The sequence below is a fragment of the Aptenodytes forsteri genome, unplaced genomic scaffold (assembly GCF_000699145.1).
Source record: "Aptenodytes forsteri isolate BGI_AS27 unplaced genomic scaffold, ASM69914v1 Scaffold26, whole genome shotgun sequence".
Lineage (NCBI taxonomy): Eukaryota > Metazoa > Chordata > Aves > Sphenisciformes > Spheniscidae > Aptenodytes > Aptenodytes forsteri.
In genome coordinates this window covers 2,255,006-2,275,005 of record NW_008794125.1, presented here as the reverse complement: position 1 = coordinate 2,275,005, position 20,000 = coordinate 2,255,006, and the positions used below count along the sequence as shown (strand labels likewise).

The following is a 20,000-nucleotide window of genomic DNA, read 5'->3' as shown; positions in this document are numbered from 1 at the left end:
CCTCCCCTAAGGATATTTTGATCTTAGTCACATGGTATTTCTAAGGTATTTTTATTTAGTCTCCCTGTAGATAACTGCAAGGAGAGAACTGTTAACATGGTATTAAATTAATTATTTGATGTCGCCCCTCATAGCTGAGAGAACCATTAAGTCTGAAATATTACCAAAAGTCATTAGGCTCACCGACCTCAGATTACGTTCTCTCACACATGTACTGCTTCCATCATTTGCCAACTTTGTCAAAATCAAAAAATCAAGTTTATTTTCTTAATCTTTGATATGAGTACTTTGATATTTACCTGCTTATCAATACGCAAGCCTATACAATTGTAGTAGTAGATAAGAAAAAAAAATAAAAATAAGAAGAGAAAATATTTGAGACTGTTTTATGATACACCTGTGCTCTTGTTTACACAAAGCCGACGAGGAAATGGATCTTTTACTATTCATGGCTCATACTTTCACCCAAATCACCTATTTTTTCACTTTCATCTTACTGTTTGCAATATAAATTTGGAAAATATACAGAAAGAACAGCTCACACAACAACCTTTCCAAATAGTTATGTCTGGTTTGGTTTTGCAAGTTTAGACAGCATGAGCGAAGTTTCCAGTTAAACAGACCTGGGAACGTTACGGCAAGGCTCGCAGACCAGAACGGAATAAATTCCAACAACAAATACATTTCTAATCACAAAAACTTATCATACAAGCGTACCCACAACAAAAACACCTTCAGACCAGGGATCACCGGCGCTGCAAACCGAGGCCTGGCTAACTGAAGTGGAATTGGGTTCGGATGGCCGAGGCAAACACAGATAAGCACAGAAAGAGGAGACATAACGGCCAGATTCGCTCACGCACAGGCGACGCTGACCTGGACCGTCACATCTACCTGTCAGGGACACAGGCTGCCTCTGCAGCCGAGACACCACTTCACTGACAGCTAGAACGTTAATAGACATCCAGCTTCTATCCTGGCATTTTATACGGCTGCAGCATCCAAAGGCTTTCACATTAAAAGCAAAACAAACCCCCAAAGCATTAGTTTGCAATATTTTTTTTTTCCAGTTCTGAACTAACAGAATCAATGCATTTATTTCCATACCTACACATGTGTGCATATAAAGATAAAAACGAATACCATTGCATGTTGAATTTCTACCAATAGGAAAGACTTTGCTAATGAGAAGCAGAGACTGATTAAGTGTTAAAAAAAAAAAAAGGAACACTAACCCTATGAAGCACCTTGCTCTGTTCAGCAGCTGTCACTGGGAGGTGGGCAAGCGTACAATTACCTGTTCAACACCACACTTTCATTCCAGAAACGGGCACCAACACACATCTGGGTCACCATCTTGCAACCTGCGTGGGCAAACCTGCACCCGCGTGCACCCCTGGGCTCCTCTGGGAACACGCTATTGGGCTGGGCTACCAAGACTGCCGGGCACTAAAAACTTTCACAGAAAGGAAAGGCATAGCTTTAGCATTACATTATTACTCCATCTAGCTTTTGTTGACAGCAAAGATCACCTCTATCCATTTCAAGCGGAGCAATTCTCTTCTATTCTGTGTCCTGGACAAGCCAGACAGTTCACGACACAAAAAAACCAAAACAACAATCTCCCCCCCCTCAGTAAGTCAACAACAGTTTTATGCCAAATTATTCAAAAAGAGGATTAAAATTCTTTTAATGCCATTTTGCTGAAATACTGCATCTTTATTTACAGCAGCATGGCTGAGCTGTTACAGCAGCAATCAATCACTAGTCACAGCTTTCTGATCCTTTCTAGACGGCGGTAAGTTATCTTCACAGGAGTAATAAATGGTAAGGCTTGAAAGACTGCTGACCAGGCCAGGCACTCACCTGCCCCAAGGCCAGACATCCAAAACAGTCCCTACAGATAGTTCCTTAACTTCTCCTTAAGCCGTGGCTGTTCCCCAGCACAGCGAGTGCTTTTGCAGCAATTTAAGCACGGGGCTTCTTGCTCTGCCTCCTTTCCTCTCCACAGGCAGCCTTCCCCACACCTGAAGACCGTGGCGCTCTCTCCCATCCAGCTTTTTGCTCCAGACTAACACAACTGCAATTCCTTTACTCTTTTCTAGACATCTATCTATCTATCTCAGCTGCTCTCTTATGCACTCTCTCCATTTGGTTCACATCTTTTTTGTTTATATGTCTTCTATTACTAAAACAAAATTTATGAGATTTAAGGACTAAAGAAGCAACACCCCACAAAAAGCGATTCAGGTTAGTTTTCTACAGATTTCAACTTCTTACCATCTCTTCCCTCTCACTGTCACCCAATGTCCCTTTGATTTCCACTTCCCCACTGCCTCCCAGTTTTTCCAAATACCATCACAAAATTCCTTTCTAATTTACTTCTCAGAAGATACAATCTAATGGGTAATTAAAAATACAAAAGAAAATTTAGGAAAAACTGTTTTCCCTTAACAGCTTCCATCCCATTAAAATATTTTGCTGCTATAATGCCTACAGGGCTTATCTTCAGTTGCAAGAGAACAAAGAAAACAAACACTGAAAATTTATCTAAATAAGCCACAATATTTTGAGAAAAGCTACCATGGTGCTATGGGACCTTGGAAACTTGCAGCAAAATATGTGAGATATTGCTCAGAAGTGAGTTTTGCTCTTCAGTTTGATGGCTAGAAACCATAATACCAGTATCTGTAAATCCTACCTTTCCTATTTCACAACATATTTCACATCAGCAAATTGCATTACAACCATTACAACTCCCACCACGAAGTCCACCACTACCTCCAGTTGTTTATGCTTTTGAATTATTAGCAAACAAACATTAAAGAACATTAAAGTAAATAAAAAGGGGGAAATAAACTACAGCATTAACACATGATCAACTACATTAAATTGTAAATAAAAGTACAGAGTCATTTTTAAGGGGGGATGGGACGGGGACAGGGGGACAGGACAGGACACTGCGAAGTTTGTTTATAAAGGAGTCTGGTTTTCTTCCAAGTTTCACGTTCCAGCCTGAAAATAACTTCTTAAAACAGCTGTCAGGGCTTTTTTGGGGGGAGGGAGAATGATCCACCAGCAAATATGATCTTTCTTTAGAAGTGCACGAGTTACCATGGGTAGTAGCTTGTGCTTCACTCAGAAAATTCAACTCCTAGGAGGCCCCTAAAATCTGCAGTCAAGAATGTAAAAGAGCCTCCAAAAAGAAAAACTAACCTCCACGGAGAGACCCCAGCATCTGAGCTCCTGAAAGAGAGAAGCACCATCATCTCCGTGCTCAGAAGACCATGGGAACTAATCATCTCCCACTGGACCAAAAATCAGCCATTAATCTTCCTTTCACTTCAGGTTCTTTTAAAACATTTTTTTCCCACAACTAACTTCTTAGTTAAGTAGACTTTTTTAAAAATCTAAAATGAAAAACTGCAATATATTTAAAAATTAAGTAATTAAAGCTCCACATCTCATGATAGTATATTTTAAAGGCAAACATGAAGGAACTCAACAACCTACTGACTGTGCTGCAAACATTCACATTAGCGCTTACCTTGCAGATTTTCATGTATTATATACACTTGGTCTCTCTGCTGTCTTGGCTGATAAAACTGCAACTAAAAATATGTAATTTTTTTTGTACAATGTATACTGACAGTTCAAAAGCTCCAATTTCTCCACATATGGAGATGCGTTCACAACAGAAGCATCATTCACATAAATGGCCATGCTAAGTAGTCTCTGCATTCAAAACACTCAAATATTAGCTGGATACATTTACTGAATCAATCACTTCTACATAAGGGACAAGTAGAGGCTCCTCCATGTTTTAAAGGTCTTGGAATTTACTTTGGGGAGAGCTTATTACAAATGAACAACAAAAAACATCTTGGATATACTATTGCTGCTGCAGTATGCTCTTTCTGTCTCCAACATCCAAAAAGCTAAATTCTGTTTCAGGAAACAGCATGAATCGCCCCAAACGCTAGGCAGCATCAGAAAACTTTAGACCATTAAAGGATCACTTCCTTCCTCCCAAATGAATGTCACTTAGAAATCCTCTCTCTTCTAGAACTACCGTAACATTGCAGTAAGAAAGATAAATCATTATCTGTTTTGTGTTAAAGAAAAAAAAACCACTACTGAAAAAAACATAGTTCATGACAACTTCTCCTCTCTAAGTCTCAAGGCACAACACTCGGCTCCAACCACGAGTGCAGGAACTGAAAACCAAACAAAAAGATGCAGGCGAGCAACTGGGAAAACATCACTAATGAGTATCTGCCACCCAAGCACCGGGGAGCAAAACAAACACCGGACTGCGCGATGAGAACTTACTGAGGAGATAGAGTGGACATTCTTCCTCGCAAATACTGCACCTACCCATATCGGTGAAGGGATTTCAAATGCTGCTGTGCTGAACCTGCAATTCTTCATCCTGTTTTTGAAGCAACGATACTCGGTATCTCCACAGTCCCCCCTATCTGTTCTCATGCTAATGTCCGAATACAGATTTACCTTTTTAAGACCTCCAATAACACCCTAATATTTTTTAAAAATTTTTTCCCCCCGCCATACTAAAAAGGGAAAGTACAATTCTCCCCTATATTGCCCTTACTTCAACATGGGGGAAAAAATACTACGGGAAGAAACTGTGGGACCGTAATGGGATATGGGAAAATATTCCCATCTCAGCAGAAAAAGAATATTTGCAGACAAACAGTGTCCAAGACAGCATTATCAAGCAATACGCCCTGTGTCCCATGGAACAATAATACTAATTTTAACTACTCACTATTTAGTCTGTTTAGCTCAGCTACAGTAGCAAGCACCTGGATATCTGGACAAACCTCAAATACAGCATTTCGGGAATCGCCATCGTCAAAGCATTAGCACAGCTTCTTATCAATAAATGAGCTCATTACGCGACCTCAGCACATACCAGAACTTCGTGTCGCTCATTCTACCACAAATACATTTTAGAAGTGGACACATGTATGACTGCTAGGGATTTAAACCTTAAATTTTTTAGGAGTCACATAGTAGAATGTACAGTGGAAATCTCAGTTACAGCAAGACAACGCTTCACCGTCACATTTTCAGGATGTGTCTGGTGAGCGTCACATAAAAAACCCGTACATTAGCAACAGTTAAACTTCGCAGAACAGGAAACTGAAGTAAACTATTCCAGAAGCTTTATCAGAGCAAGCAGGAACACCAGAAAATATGAAACACCAAGACACCTGACAACAGCTATAATCGGAGTTTGATTAGGGATGACTTACCTCCTCTGGCAGATTATTGAACGGGCACGTCAGAAAAATAATACATTCAGCCAGTCAAATGTCTAGACAGCTTTTTTTCAGGAATAGGCTACACAGCTACAGGTGAGGAGTTTATTCATTAAGAAACTAAAGATAGGGACTCTAGACAGAGTTTTCAAACCAAGCACTCAGCTCACTCTTACCACAGTATCCATGTACAAGTAACATACATTTAATCCACACTAGTTATTCAAATACCCAGTGATCTTTCACGTCTGTGTCCTGTGCCTATGTGGTAGATTTTTATCCCCGACAAGGGAAAGGAAAGAGTAAATACTGGAGAGTAAAATGTCATGCTCCATTTGTTATGGTTCAACTATGTATTAGTGTAAAAATATCCAAATGTATATAAATCAAGACATTTATTTTAAACTTTCTTGAAATAAAGGCATTTGGAAGGGAGTTTTCTTCAATTTACGAGACATGGCAAAGTCACATCACAAAAAAAAAAGCTAACTATGCTCAAAAAATGAAAACCATTTCTTTATCCTACAAGGCTCTAACAGAGCCATCACCAACTCAAGCGTAGGAGTGGGATCCTTGCTAGTTTTGCTAGACTACAGCCCAACACTGAATTCAAGCTGCCATCCCCTTCTTTCCTTGCTTCCATAACGCACACCCCTTCTGCCGCGTGGAGCGGAACAGCACATCTGGAATAAGTTATCGGCGTTACCGGCTCACTGCTTTCTGCCTTCACTGTGCAAGAGTGCACCTCGCTGGGGCTCAGCACCACCGGCTCCTCATCAACTGAGAAGCCCAGGTAGCAGCACAGACTTCTTCATTAATTCAATACCACTTCTCGTCTGAGAAGTGCCTCATTCTATAAATAAAGATCAAAGGATGAACCCTTTCAATGACCATCTAGTATCAGCTACACTTCACTGGCTAATTTTCCGTAGGATTGTCTTCTAATAGTCATTGCAGCAGAGTTTTAATTTTACATATGCATTGAAAGGGCAATAAAAACTCTTATAAGTAGTCCCAGCCATCCTTCTTCTGATCCCAAAGTCTGTGTTTATAGCTTTAACTCTTGTTCTTTGTGTTCATTTTACACTGGATCACCTAAACACAGCAGTAATGACTTTTAGAACACCATTTGCTTTACTTATATTTTTGAAAGTGATTTGCTACATTTAAAGTTTTCTTATTTAGATAAACTATAGACATACTCAACGCATATTAAATGCGGTTCCTCAATTGAATATTATGTATTTCCCCCCCACAGACCGTTGTGTTACCATAATGTCCTGAAGATCATATTTAACACACACACAATCACGTTATTTCCACAAATCGATAGTTCTGCTATTAAAAACAACTGGCTCTTCTTTGAAATGAAACAATTACAACTGTAAACTTTAACAAAGAGTGCTATTTGAATTAGGAGGATTTAGTGTTTAAAAAGCTGCACCAAACATTGGTGGGGCATGGTCCAACTCCTGGGCTTACTAAGCAGTGCAAGAATTAACAAATCCTTTACTCCAAACGGGTTAGACAAATAATGCACTGTCAGCACAATCTAATGCCACAAAGCTTTCTCCACTGCAGCAGAACAACTCACACAAATTTATGACCGTATTTGCTGCACGCTTGTCTATGGCTGATACTAGGCTCATACAAGTCAAATAATAATCTAAGTCCCAAAATAAGTATGTAATGCAGTTTGTCTAAGTGTTTATCAAATATACTACTTCAATGAAGCCCTGGTTAAGTGCGGAAGCCTAGCAGGCAAATATCCTAACTTGGAAAAAAATCTTCATCTAAATTTTAAGACAATTTCCAACTTTGTCACCTCCTGAAATCTTGGAAAGAATTAAATGCTTAACAGATGTACTACATTTTAAATATAGCCACATCACGCATACATTTTTTTTTAATAACACTTAGAAAACACTGTGCCTGATCAAAAATGTCTCCTGTATGGCCTGATTCACTTTCAGTACCTGATTACGGACACAAAATCATTACCAACTCCTGAACAGCAAACAGCCATCACCAAACTGTCTCTATCTCTGAGCAGGGGTAAGCAACAAAGCACAACAGTCGTCCCAGTGCTTCATCAGGGCTCAGAAACCAGCACCTTCCTCTCGGTAGCCTTCGCCTGCACATTTTTAAAAAAATGGCATCCTTTATCTCCTTTTTTTCCCATCCCCTACATCAGGCAAAGCAAGAGGTCGCAGGCTCGGTTACCACGAGCCCGCAGATCGTATTCAAACACACCTCCGCTACAGCGGCAACCACCTTCCTTTTCCAGAGCTGGGCAGATCCCACGCCGTACTGAAGCAATCACGGCTGAAGACAAGTGCACTCTGAAAACCTCTCTCAGATGCAGCTCCCACCTTCTATTGTCAACAGGTAGGTTTTATGATGCTCCCTATTAAATATAGGTAGCTAAGCAAAACTTCTATTAAAAAATGCCACCCATTTGATGAACACCCAGTCATTCATGCTACAAGAATTAAGCACTTTCCAAGTCGATTAAACATGATTCAAGCATCTGATTATTCAGAAATAACAGACTGCAAAGACAACTCAGAGTATTTCCATGTAAGAAACAGCCTAAGGATGCACATACTTACTGAAATGCTATATATACACATATATATGTAGGTATAAAAAGCAAATAACAGCTTTATGTAATTAAGATTTTTGGACTTATTTGTGGAGAACTATCATCAAATACCAAATTAAAGTATCCGACACAGGTAAGAAAACGTGACTTCAGTGAAGACTAGCAGACCTTTTGTTTACCTCTGTATCCACAGCAAATTCCAGCAGCAGCAATGTTTCATAACTTAAGACGTATATGTTATTTTAACATCCTCAGCAGAAAAATTCAGTTACTGATCATTATGGATTCCAGAACCCGGGGTGAGGCGTAGGGTGCGTGTGTTTCTCTTAAATGGTTTACGGGGACTATGAAACAACTTAAAATAAATTTTCTCATCCTCACGTGGTATTTTTAAGAATGCTCTCCGCTTCTAGTTGATGCCACATTGCCAAGCAGCAAGTAAAACATTAAGTATTATTCATGTTGTCTCATTAGTAACTTACATGTACATACGAGATAGAATCTCTTTCATAACCTTTATCTTAGTAGCAAGGTCAGCCCCAAACAGGGAGTCAGACAGAGCAAAACAAGTAAAATCCTTTTGCTTTCCTACATATTGTTATCAAATCAGAACCAAGTTTTAAAAACTGGAAATAGATGGGAAAGGTTACAAAAGTCTCGAATCAAAGTCTGATTATCGGCTGGTGTAACTTCACTGTGGGCGTGTATGACACTGCAAAGTCTCCATCTTTCTTCTGGAAGCCTGTGGCCATTTCTTGTCTTAGTGCCGCCCAAACGCAGACCTCCTAGAAACACGGACAGCTCTTACTAAGCATCACGCCGTCTAAACAAAGGAAACTTGGAGCTAACGTTGTACCTGGTCTCTTTGTAAATAATGCCCTTACAGGAACATTTCCTCATTACATCCTGTCTTTAACACCGGTCCTGTCGAGCCCTGAGCACTTCCGAAAGATTTATCTGTTGTACATTCGTCCAAGTCGGTCAGAGGTTAAAGACACTCAGAACCTTACAGGACGGACTTCACGTGTCCATTAAACAAGAGTTAAAGAACACAAGAACTCGATTCCAAGAACTACTGGGAACAGCTATGCAAAAGCTTACCAGGGAGGTCTTTTGAAAATAGCATACCTAATGTAAAACCCTGTAAAGAAAAAAAAAAATTAACTTCTATTCCATGTATTAGGCATGTGCATCTAAGTCAGACATCAAAGCTGCACGTTTAAAAAATAACAAGATTCCATTTCTGACTCAAATATCCTTGTTTATCTAATGAATGTAAAGAATTAAGCATCCAGTATCAGAAGCAGAAGTTTTCCTATGTTTCCTTTAGGCTGAGTCAATATTTAATAGCATGTTTGATTTCAATTATAGACTTTTTTTTGCTTATTGTGCAGTTAAGCACAGTCAACCAAACCACCACCATTTTGGCTCTTAAAACATACGAACAGCTGTTAATATCGTTGTTACTGATTATCGATTAGCTTTGCTTTCCACTTTCTCCTCCTCCCTCTCTTTCCAGGAGGAAAAAAAAAAGGAATTTTTCTATTAAGGCCTATAAATAAACAAGACTGGAAGGAAACTAAGTCTTTATAGACTTCTAGACAGCTGGATTTGGATGCTTTTCGGCTCCCTTTCCCTGCGGCCCCTCTCCTCCCCTTGCGATGGGAGGACCTCTGGTTTAAGGAATCACGTGGCCAGCAGGAGCCTTCCAGCCCACGATGACATCCGCACAAGTGAATTTGAGTTAACTTCAGCTGAAGGAAAGGGAAAAAAAAAAAGCAAAAGGAAAGTAAATTGCTCTGTGACTAGTAGATATTCAAGATGTTACACAGATAGCAAGAGACATTTTCCTGTGTTTGCATGTTTCTGCATATGTTAAGCAGCAGACAGAAGGAAAGGTCCATTAGCTAGCTAATGGACTTTATTCCACTAGTTCCTCTGCACTGTTCCAGTTTTGGAGATTTTATAGGAAGTAATGCTATTTTATGACAATAACATGATTTCTAAATTTATCAAGTCAAGTTGAAGACAACAGCTTTAGAAGTGCAACAGAGGAACAGTAAGTACTATCAGTGAAATAAAGACTTGCGATATAATCACTTACTTGTATGTTTTCCTGAGAATTCCCACATTAAGTTACGGTAGCAAATACAAACCCAAAAAGTTTTCAGGCCATTGTAAGGGGCGTTTTGACCCCAAGGGGTGCTAGCTGAAGAAATATATCTAGAATGTTTTGTTCCTTCACAAAGTAATTTCAGAACCATGAAAAATATCTATCCCTAAAGCCATATATCTAGTAGGCCTGTTGCTCTAGGTTAAAACATTTGGGGAAAATAAAATGAAAGAGAATATTCATTTGATAAAAACAATTTGGCTCGGAAGGGCAGTGCCAATTTCCAGTACAGTCCAATACTGACAAATGCCTAGCAAGATAAGCCTAACCAGCCAAATCTGCCCTATTGCCTAAGACAGTACCAGTGCCCCAACGTGGCGTTTGGGTGAAGAAAAAGCTGGAACACTACGGTACAGTCTCCAGTCTATACTTCTCTTCCAACTGCCGCTTTACATTTTCACAAATTATTACTTGGGAGCAAGCAGCTACACTTTGAAAACCTCCATGGCTTTGTTTTAAATCGAGTTCCAACAATTTCCTACAAACCTATGAAACAGCCATCACGACAATACAAACTTATATAACAGAACCTGTTAAAATGTGTTAATGAGACTCTACTGACTAGCTGGCTTCTTTGCAATAGCAACTCCCACTGGAAGTTAAAAATTTAAAGGCTAGGAATTTTTTCTTTTTCATTCTTTTCAAAGGACAGAAATGAGATTGAAAACCATCTAAAGATAGCAGAGAATTTTCAAGTGTCAGCTGTAACGGAAAGAGGAATGGCTGTCTCTCCTTACACAGCCAGGATGGATGGAGTGAGCTTCTGATTCAGGATCGAGAGAGAGAGAGCTTACACACAAACCGTAGATGGTAGGAAATAATTTTAATTTACTAATTTTAGTAGTATTCCAGGACAATCTACAGCAACTGGAAAGAGGAATGCCTGCCTCTCCTTACACAGCCAGGATGGATGGAGTGAGCTTCTGATTCAGGATCGAGAGAGAGAGAGAGCTTACACACAAACCGTAGATGGTAGAAAATAATTTTAATTTACTAATTTTAGTAGTATTCCAGGACAATCTACAGCAACTTGAAATCCAATGAAACTGTACTTTGTTTTAAAGTGGTGAATGTAAATTCTTAGATACCTTGCCTGCCAGAAGTGAAGTACATATTGTGAAATAACTGCAAAGAGAGTTTTAAACAACCCCATCAAATCATGCATCCTCCTCATGACAGAAGATGAATATAAATTATGTGTCTTTGACTTCGTTTTCTCTTTCCCATCAATCTTTTTCCCCTAAAAGCCACAGTGTCAAGGCTTTTATTTAAAGAAGTTCCCTTGCATTTAAATAGTCCCTCACCTACCTCTGAAGATTTACTGTAAACAGGAAGAAGGAAGAAGAGAGCTCAGATTTGTTATTTGTAGGGTACCTGTTTACATTGCAGCACCTATATTTTGGGTAGCCAAAGAAAGAAACATAAACGAAAGACTGCAGATGACGATCATCGAATGCAGCAGAAGCCATGGCATCCCTCCAATATTACAGGACCTCGGATTTCAGCGCTCATCTTTCCCATGTTCTAGAATAAAGCTCCACTCCTGCCATGCTCACTTCAACTCTCGTAGGACGTAAATGTCTTAAGGTCTATTGAAACCGTTACTTCACTCTACAGGGCTTATATAGGGCTTAAACAGGCAGAGCTGCAACACTTCACCACCAGACTGTCAGTACTGCCTTGACTTATTTGTTAATTAGCGTCAGGACACACAATAAATTGAAACTGGAGCCCATGCTGTTAAACAAAGTATATGGTTAGAGTCAGTCTCCTTCCCGTACAAAGCGGAGAATCTTGCATAGATACTAACTACGCTGATAAATTATTTTCCACTGTGTGCAGTCAAATTAGCCCTTAAGTATGTTATCAAAACCCAAAGCCTCAAAAGCCAACATCCAAGTTTCCCTTAAATAATAAAAACAGCTTAAGTGTGAGTATTTCTTAATTGAGATATTTTTCTACTCGGTCTTGCACAAATAAAACCAAGAGCAACTCAACAAATCTTCCTCAAAATTTGGAGAAATTGTGACCTTCCTGCAGAGGTCACAAAACCTACCTGGCAGTAAAGCTGATCAGTACTAATGCACAAACCCACAGGTTTACTTTCAGGAAAAGTTATGTCATTGTATCGTGTCAAATATTTGGAGAGTTCAGTAATCAGTAGGTTTTCATACAAATTTCTTTCTTTTGTTTACAGCTATGAAACACATCTTCACCAAGTGAAGACTTGACAAGAACCAGGTTGAGCAACTATATTCACTATTTACCTCCTTTTCTTTTTGCTATTACATGGTAAAATTACAGATCACGTCAAAATGTTAAATCAATGTAGCATTTACTTCTTCCTGGCAATATGCCTTCATGCAAATTACTTCTAATCATGATTCTTTATCTGTCACTGAATACTTTTCATTTTTTAAATACAGGAGTGCAGTCAACCTGTGTATGATATTTTATTTTCAGTCTCGCACTTGAAAATAAGATCATGAACCACTACCTCAATAACAACAGTTAATAGGTCAGATTATGTAAAATTGATAAACTGGCTATTCACTAAAATCTTCTGCCTCAGTCAGCACTCAGGACTTTGTTTTGTGGGAAAGTGGAAATACATACACATGCTTACTTCATTACCACCCTAAAAAAAAAATTTGACATTTGTTCTGTCTATCAATTGTTGCCTGACCATCAGATTAGTATCGGAACACATGAAATCCAGAATTACAATGTCTGTCACAAACGAGTTCAATAAATATAAAAAGCCAGTATCTAAAGATTTACATTTACTGAACATGATGAAACTAGAGGTTGAACGGGAAGACCTGCACAGCAGCTGGCAAGACACAAGACAAGCACCCTAGCCTCCTGCACTCACCCCAAAAACACCAGTTAGAGACTAAAGCTGCTCTTAGCCAAGCCACAGAGCAAAGCTAAATCTGTGCAGAGCTCTCTGCAGAGCTGCCGGCTGGCACAAGCACAAGCCTTCTAGATTTACACTACGCCCAGCAAGCCGGGCTCAAAAAGCTAAGGAAAACTTTCATCTTATCTTTCATCTACCTATGAACTTCCAGAAGCCCATGACAGCTACGGGTCCTCCAAGTGCAGGTCTGGTAAAAGACAGAAAGATGGGGCAGGCAGGGAAGACTTCAGGATTACACCTTGATGGCAGTGGTCTCCCCCTGATGGGCCGCAGAGGGGAGGAAGGGAAGAAAAGTTCAATGACTTATCTCTTCATAACCTTATCCGAGACTTTTGTCTTTCAGGAGCACCCGCACTGCGTTCCCTGTAACCCAAACCTGAAGAAGCAGCAGAGTATCAAGTCACCAGGCAGAGCTGTATCCCGTGGTCTGCCAAGGGAAAAGCGTCCCGTCGGTCACTGGTTGCCACCATGTAAAAAGCTAGGCTATTTATGAAGAAATAATAGCCTTAAATTACATTAAAAGGTTTCAATATCGAGCAAAATGGTGACTTTTATAACTGATTTGCTTTATTTAAAAAATGTTTAAAAGTAAAGCAGCTATTAAAAGAAACATGGACAACAGTGAAGGACAATACAGTAAGCTGCAGATCTTTGATATGCTTTATCAGAAACGGCCACCAGTTGCCACAGTTGAACTGGTGGATTTTCACGCAGTAAGCGCTGTGAAGGCTGACCTTCCCTCGGAAGCCATCAACGACTCGGTTGGGTTAGCCAGGTGACAGAGTGCACAAGATCCACTTACGTTTTTTCCATGACGAAGCAAATGACAAAATCGGAGAGAAAAGTGTGTGTCTCTCTTCAAGGGCTTCTAACAGAAATTCAGCAATAAAGCCATTCCTGAGGCAAACTGAACAAGGACGTCTCTTGCTGCAGAAAGTTTGGGAATGATTTTAACAGGAACTTCAACAACAACAACTCTTATTGGAGTATCAGCATACACACAAATGCCCCAAATGAAATCACGGTTCTGCTGTGCTATGCTCTATAAACATAGAGAAAGCATTCTTGCCCCAACACGCTTACGTATTTTGAGCGCTCAAAAAAAGATGCCGGTGACCCTGGTATTTCTGGAAGAGTTGCTGGCTGGCAAATAGCAATATTGTGACCTCCTAAGTAACAAGAAAGAGAAATGCAAACAACCAAGAAGAACAGAGCAAAACAAAAATATTTCCATAAGCAGAACTTTTTATATCGTGAGAAGAGATCTCTGACTCCAGAGTTCAGAAGGGACACATTAACGTGTATTATGTGCCTCTCAGTATCTCATAGTCTTCAATAAATTTATTTGCTAGGAAGCTCAGCAAGAAAACAGAAAAGGGGAATTGTCTCAAATCCTACAGCAAAATTATTATGGAAGGTATCATTGAACTGATGTCTAGGGTTTATCTGCAGACCTCAAAAAATCACCGCAACATTGCTCTCCTGCGCTCCTCTCACATCCAAGGGGATCAGGTGCTGTGAAAACAGATGGCCTAAGCAATCTTAAAACAAACAGCAGTCAGAAACAGGCAAAAACCTTGTAAGGTCATCAATGGCTCACTCTGTTGGTTTGTTTTAGACACCATCTACTTAATTCAGAAGTCAGAACCAGGAGGGAACATACGAGGGCCCCACTTCTTGCAATAAGGAGCCAAGGAACCAAAGGAGGAAGAAGAGATATTTCCATCCTAAGATTTCAGTGAACCACAAAACAGCACAGGGAAAGAGAAATTTAGTTTTGCCTCGTCTATTCCAAAAAACAAGGAGAGCAGCACTAGGACAACTCAGGGTACATCTACATTAGTATTTCAAATGGAATGGGGAGCACAGTTTTGAAGCTGTTTACCCAATTCACTCCTATGTACCTTGCTTTGGTGCAACTGTGGAGTTGTACCTGGATTCCTCTGGGTGAACCGAGCCAAAAGACTCGCTCCAGGAGCATGGCTTGATGTGCTCCAACCACAGAGGTACTGTTGTTCAAAGACCCAGTCCAGAACTAGTCTTAGGTAGAAGTCCTGAAATATGCATAATGTGGACACCGAGTCCTCAAGCACCTCCCATTTTGCTCTAGAAAGAGTTTACTTGATTATGTTGACTTAGCCTCAGAAAGAGAGCTACAACTACCGTGGCAGCTCAGACAATTAAGAGATAATTTATTAGACATACAACATAAAAAATAGGATATCATTAAGATACCCAAAGGTTGAAAGGAAGCTGAGAAGTGAAGTACCGGTAGGGAAACAAAGCTTATGTCTGTTATCTACGCAGCACTTTCATGCTTGAAAAGACTACGACGTATGACATAATTAAACAACCACAACAAGCTTCCTCTTCTCTATCACTACTATCAATGAATTCTCAGGGAAAATAGTAAAGCAAAGCTTCCTAACAGCACCTCCGTTCACAAAACTGAGCAGATGCTTGGCAGAGGACAATTAATTAAGAGGTGAAATCTCAGTTTACTCTATTAAATCTCAGAGCTGCTCCTTAACAAAACCCTCCCCTGCAGCAGGTTCTAGACACCAGCCTGTGCCACTGCTGTTAGATTGCTTTTATCATTGCCTATTCTGTTTTTTTTTTCCTGATGCCATTTACCTAAAGCACTGAGGAAACAGGAAGAAATGGGCAGCTCTGTAGCACCCACCACGTGCCCCGAGGGTATGGGCACAGGAGGGAAAGGAACTACGTGTGCCACAGACCTGTGGATAAAGGTGGTCATGGCAGAGGTCTGCTTGGTTTAAAAGTACACACAGGCTCTCATTTCTATAACTATATAAGGCATTGATAAGAAATGGAAGCTAATTACAGTTCCACAACAAAATACAGAAGGGAAAGGGGGGGGGGAACCCAACCCAACCCATATTCCTTGTTAAAGTAATTCTTACCACATGCTCCAGTTGCTTTCATAGCTAGGTTTCAGGGTAAGAAGAGACCATCAAAATATCAGTCCACAAAGCATACTTCATCTTATCTAGACTGCATTTCAGTTTGTTCGTCCTAGTGCCCTGGCTAAGGCAGGACCTGTGAAAGGCATTCAAAGCTGCAAAATCCGAACCACTGTACTGACGGGGGGGGGGGGGGGGGAGGGAAAGGGGGGGGGGAACCCAACCCAACCCATATTCCTTGTTAAAGTAATTCTTACCACATGCTCCAGTTGCTTTCATAGCTAGGTTTCAGGGTAAGAAGAGACCATCAAAATATCAGTCCACAAAGCATACTTCATCTTATCTAGACTGCATTTCAGTTTGTTCGTCCTAGTGCCCTGGCTAAGGCAGGACCTGTGAAAGGCATTCAAAGCTGCAAAATCCGAACCACTGTACTGACGAGACACAGCAGCCTATGCCCTCTCGCACTAAATGTAACCAAGGACAGAACATAACTCTGAGAAAGACCATGAAAAAAACACTCCTGGCATGGGGTATAATCGCTCTACACGGTGCTCTTGTGATCTCCTAGAAAATATAAACAAATAAATAAAAATATTTAAGAGCAGTACCATCAGTCTCCACAAGTAAGCTCATGTCATTTTGTGATTTATGGTATCGAGTACAGTTATAAATTTAGCAAAAATACTTGATTTCATTTGTTGCTACAACACGGCCTTCACACTGCATCTGGCTGTAAAGGTAGATGGAAGAGGGAAATATTGCAGGGTTGTTTCTCAACAACCTATTCAATTTATTTTCACCAGAACAGCCAGATTCAGCTTAGAGTAACGGAGAGATTATGTCTGATCCTTTTCTTCTTGAAAGCACACTTCCACTGAAAGACATCAGTGTCAACAGTTTTCAAAGAAATTAACTGAACTTGTATTTTTAGAAGCTAAACAGAAAAGCCAAAGCCCAGGGACACACATCTGCTTCAGTTCTATGGCTTCCAGCCACCAATGTCACTGTCGATATTTTTCCTCCCCGTAAGCCTCTCATTTCAGCCCTGTTGCCATATGCATGCGGACAGCTAGCTCACCAAAAATAAGTATTTGTGTCACATCAAAATAAGCACCTGCCACAGGCGAGCGGCCTGCCATTACCGCTTCCACTGCTGTTTTGCAATACTCTCCCCCCGTCCTTACTCACTGACCTTTCCACAACCAGCCTGGCCTCGTTTTGTATTTGTTGCAACAAACACCTCCTTCCTCCATCACAACGTTGTCCTGTGACTCCTTCAGTTTCTTCCACTCCATTTTCCACGCTTACTTTATAAAAATGGGTACATTTGTACACGGAACGAATAAACTCACATAGCATAAAAGGGTTTGCAACATATTCCACTCCCATTTTGATTCGTCTGCTCCCCACCTTGGGTTACAGGCACTGCAGACAACCATACCTCCACGAGACAAAGGCACGGCACTAGAGACACAGCTTTTACTAAAGAGACAATTAAACCCTCAGCAGGTACAATCCTCCTGCACGCGCTTCTAAGCGCTGCTAGAAAGCAGTCAAGGGTTTCATTTCAAAATGAATACTCTGCAGAAAACTGAAAATCGGACCCTTAGCCAAGCCGTAAGGGGAACCAAAGGATCCCTCATTTTCTTTTCCGAAAGGCAAATTTGCAGTTTCATCCCCAAATCCTTAGAGCTGCAGAAACGAGAGCATCTGCCAGCTCACTGAACCACCTGAGTAACTTTTTCCAGCCTAACTTCAAACTGTAACAACTTGCTGTATCAAACTGCCAAATCTACAGTGCTCATTTCTTTCTGTGAATCCAGCTGTCATTTTTCCCAAATGCCTTCGCAGTCCCAACTCTCCCAATGCCAAAAAAAACTTTTCACAGATATACATAATTTTGCAAAACACATATGCTCTATGTATGGCACATGAAGTCAATTAACAAGTTTACTTACTGAATTAAAGGATGACACACAACAGTAAAACAAAAACCTCTTGCAGACAGCAAACACATTAACCTTCTCCTCCCTATGATGTGATACTCTCACAAGAAGCGCCAAGGAGTTTTGAAGTCTAAGTACATTTTGAGCACCCCAGAAGATCTTTCATGCTTATCTCCGTGGCATCTTTTATTCCGTAATTCCCATGGTGTTTCTGATCACCAACACGCGGAGTTAAATGTAAAACACGTTCAATTTGCAAGTCAGCAAGCACAGAACACGCACTAGGGAAAATATATTCCCTCATAAAAGAAAAAAAATAAATAAAAGACTGAGCACAAATTAAAAGCACATACCTTTTAACTGGTCAGCTACCACGCTCTGACCAACACGCTCAGTCACCTTTCCATCCTCCATCTCATAACGATCATCCAAGTATTTCGCAGTAGCTTCTGAAATGTGGACTTTTCCAGCCACCCCGAGCTGCTCCATCAGATTGGCCAAATTGACATCATTGGACCACACATCGAACTTGAATCTCCTCATTCCCAAAATGCCACACAGGACTGTCCCAGTATGAACACCGACTCTCATGTTCACCATTTCTTTTTTCTCTTGGCAAAACTGCTCAATGGCTTTAATCATACCTAAGCCCATCTCGATGCAGCAGTAAGCGTGATCTGCCCGGGGCTCTGGGCAGCCAGCTACACAGTAGTAACAGTCTCCCAAAGTGCTTATCTTCTCGCATTTAGTGTCCTCGCACAGACGGTCGAAACGTCCAAAGAGGTCGTTCAGGAGTCCCACCAGAGCGTGGGCAGATTTATTTGCGCTCATTTTCGTGAAGCCAACAATATCTGCGAACAAAATGCTCACTTGCTCTATCTGCTGCATTTTAAAAGGACGGAATATTATGGGGGTTTTCTGTATGGAGGGCTTCTTCTTCCTGTTTTTGGGGCTTGAGGTGGAATGACGTTTGACGGAGTTTTCACTTTCATCATCCCCCTGCTTCATTAAGTCATCGGCTATTATTCTTGGCATAACAGAATGAATCATCCTCTCTTTCAGGGCTTTTTCCACTTCCAAGTCTTTTCCATGCATGATGGATTGCCCCACTTTCAGGAATGTGCTTCTCGATCTGACTTCGGACATGATAAATAAATGAATACCGATGGCGTGGATGCAGACGTGCAGGAAGGCTTTACTCAACAGCTCCCAGTAAACTGCACCGGCTCCGAGAGGCGTAAAACAGTTCTCATCGCGGAAGTGATAACCGAAGGTCTCAAAGAGGACCGAGTACGACAGTCCCAGAAACAAGCTTAAATACAAGGGTAAGTGCATCACCGTGTAAAGCAACAAGAGCACTTCAATACACATAGAAAAACTGCCTACTTGAGAAAGACAAGTGTCTGTGGGATCTGCCGGGGAAGTCTGATTGGACATGTCACCGCTTCCTGAGATAGGTTTCAGAGCCTGGAACTGCGGAGCGAGAGTCAAAGCAAAAACCAGGAGGGTGAGTATCAGCGAAGTCCATACGTAATGGCGGGCGTAAGTCTTAGTGAAAGTGAACACAAAAAACGCTACACATACCAAGAGGAAGCACAGAGCCGGCACCATGAAAACAATCCGTTTCTCTCTCATGTGTATGCCAAAGTAGATGCCCCAGAGAAGGCAGGCCACGCCGATGTAGAAGAGGGCATAGCGAAACCTGCGCTGGGTCTGCGGGAAGCATCTCTCCATGCAAGCCTCCTCCAGGTTGTTGGAGTCGAACTTGGGATTCCACCACTTGGAAGAGGCCCTCTCGAAGAGCTGCGGCAGCTTCTTCTGCCGGCGGAGGCCGGGGCCGCTGCCGCCACCTCCGCCGGCTCGGCGGGTGCCCCCCGACTCGCCCGAGCTGCAGCTGGAGGAGATGCTGTACTTGCAGTGCTTGGAAGAGGAGCAGCTCTGGTGCTGCTTGGGGTTGATTTTCACCGTCACGCTGTTGCTGTCCCCGCTGGAGTCGCAGCTCACCTCGGTGCTGTGGTGATGCAGCAGCTGCTGGTGCGGTGGGGAAGCCATGTTGTCAATTCCTCCTGAAGAGCCCGCTCAGGAGTTGGGTCTCTCGGGCTGGGAAAGCCACCGGGCTCCTCGGAGAGTCGCCTCTAGTCTCC

The 20,000-nt window shown here is 41.3% G+C and overlaps 1 protein-coding gene across 3 annotated transcripts in view; it reads right to left on the bottom strand.

Moving 5' to 3' along the window:
• Positions 1-19,994, bottom strand: part of ADCY9 (adenylate cyclase 9) — a 97,050-nt gene extending 77,056 nt beyond the window's left edge. For 2 of the 3 annotated variants that reach the window (XM_009277476.2, XM_009277484.2), the window contains exon 1: positions 18,210-19,994. In XM_009277476.2, coding sequence (XP_009275751.1) covers positions 18,210-19,908 — 1,699 coding nt within the window. In that variant the 5' untranslated portion in view covers positions 19,909-19,994. The remainder of the gene's footprint in view (positions 1-18,209) is intronic. The other variant, XM_009277493.2, reaches the window with a different exon arrangement.
• Between the last annotated feature and the right edge of the window lie 6 nt (positions 19,995-20,000).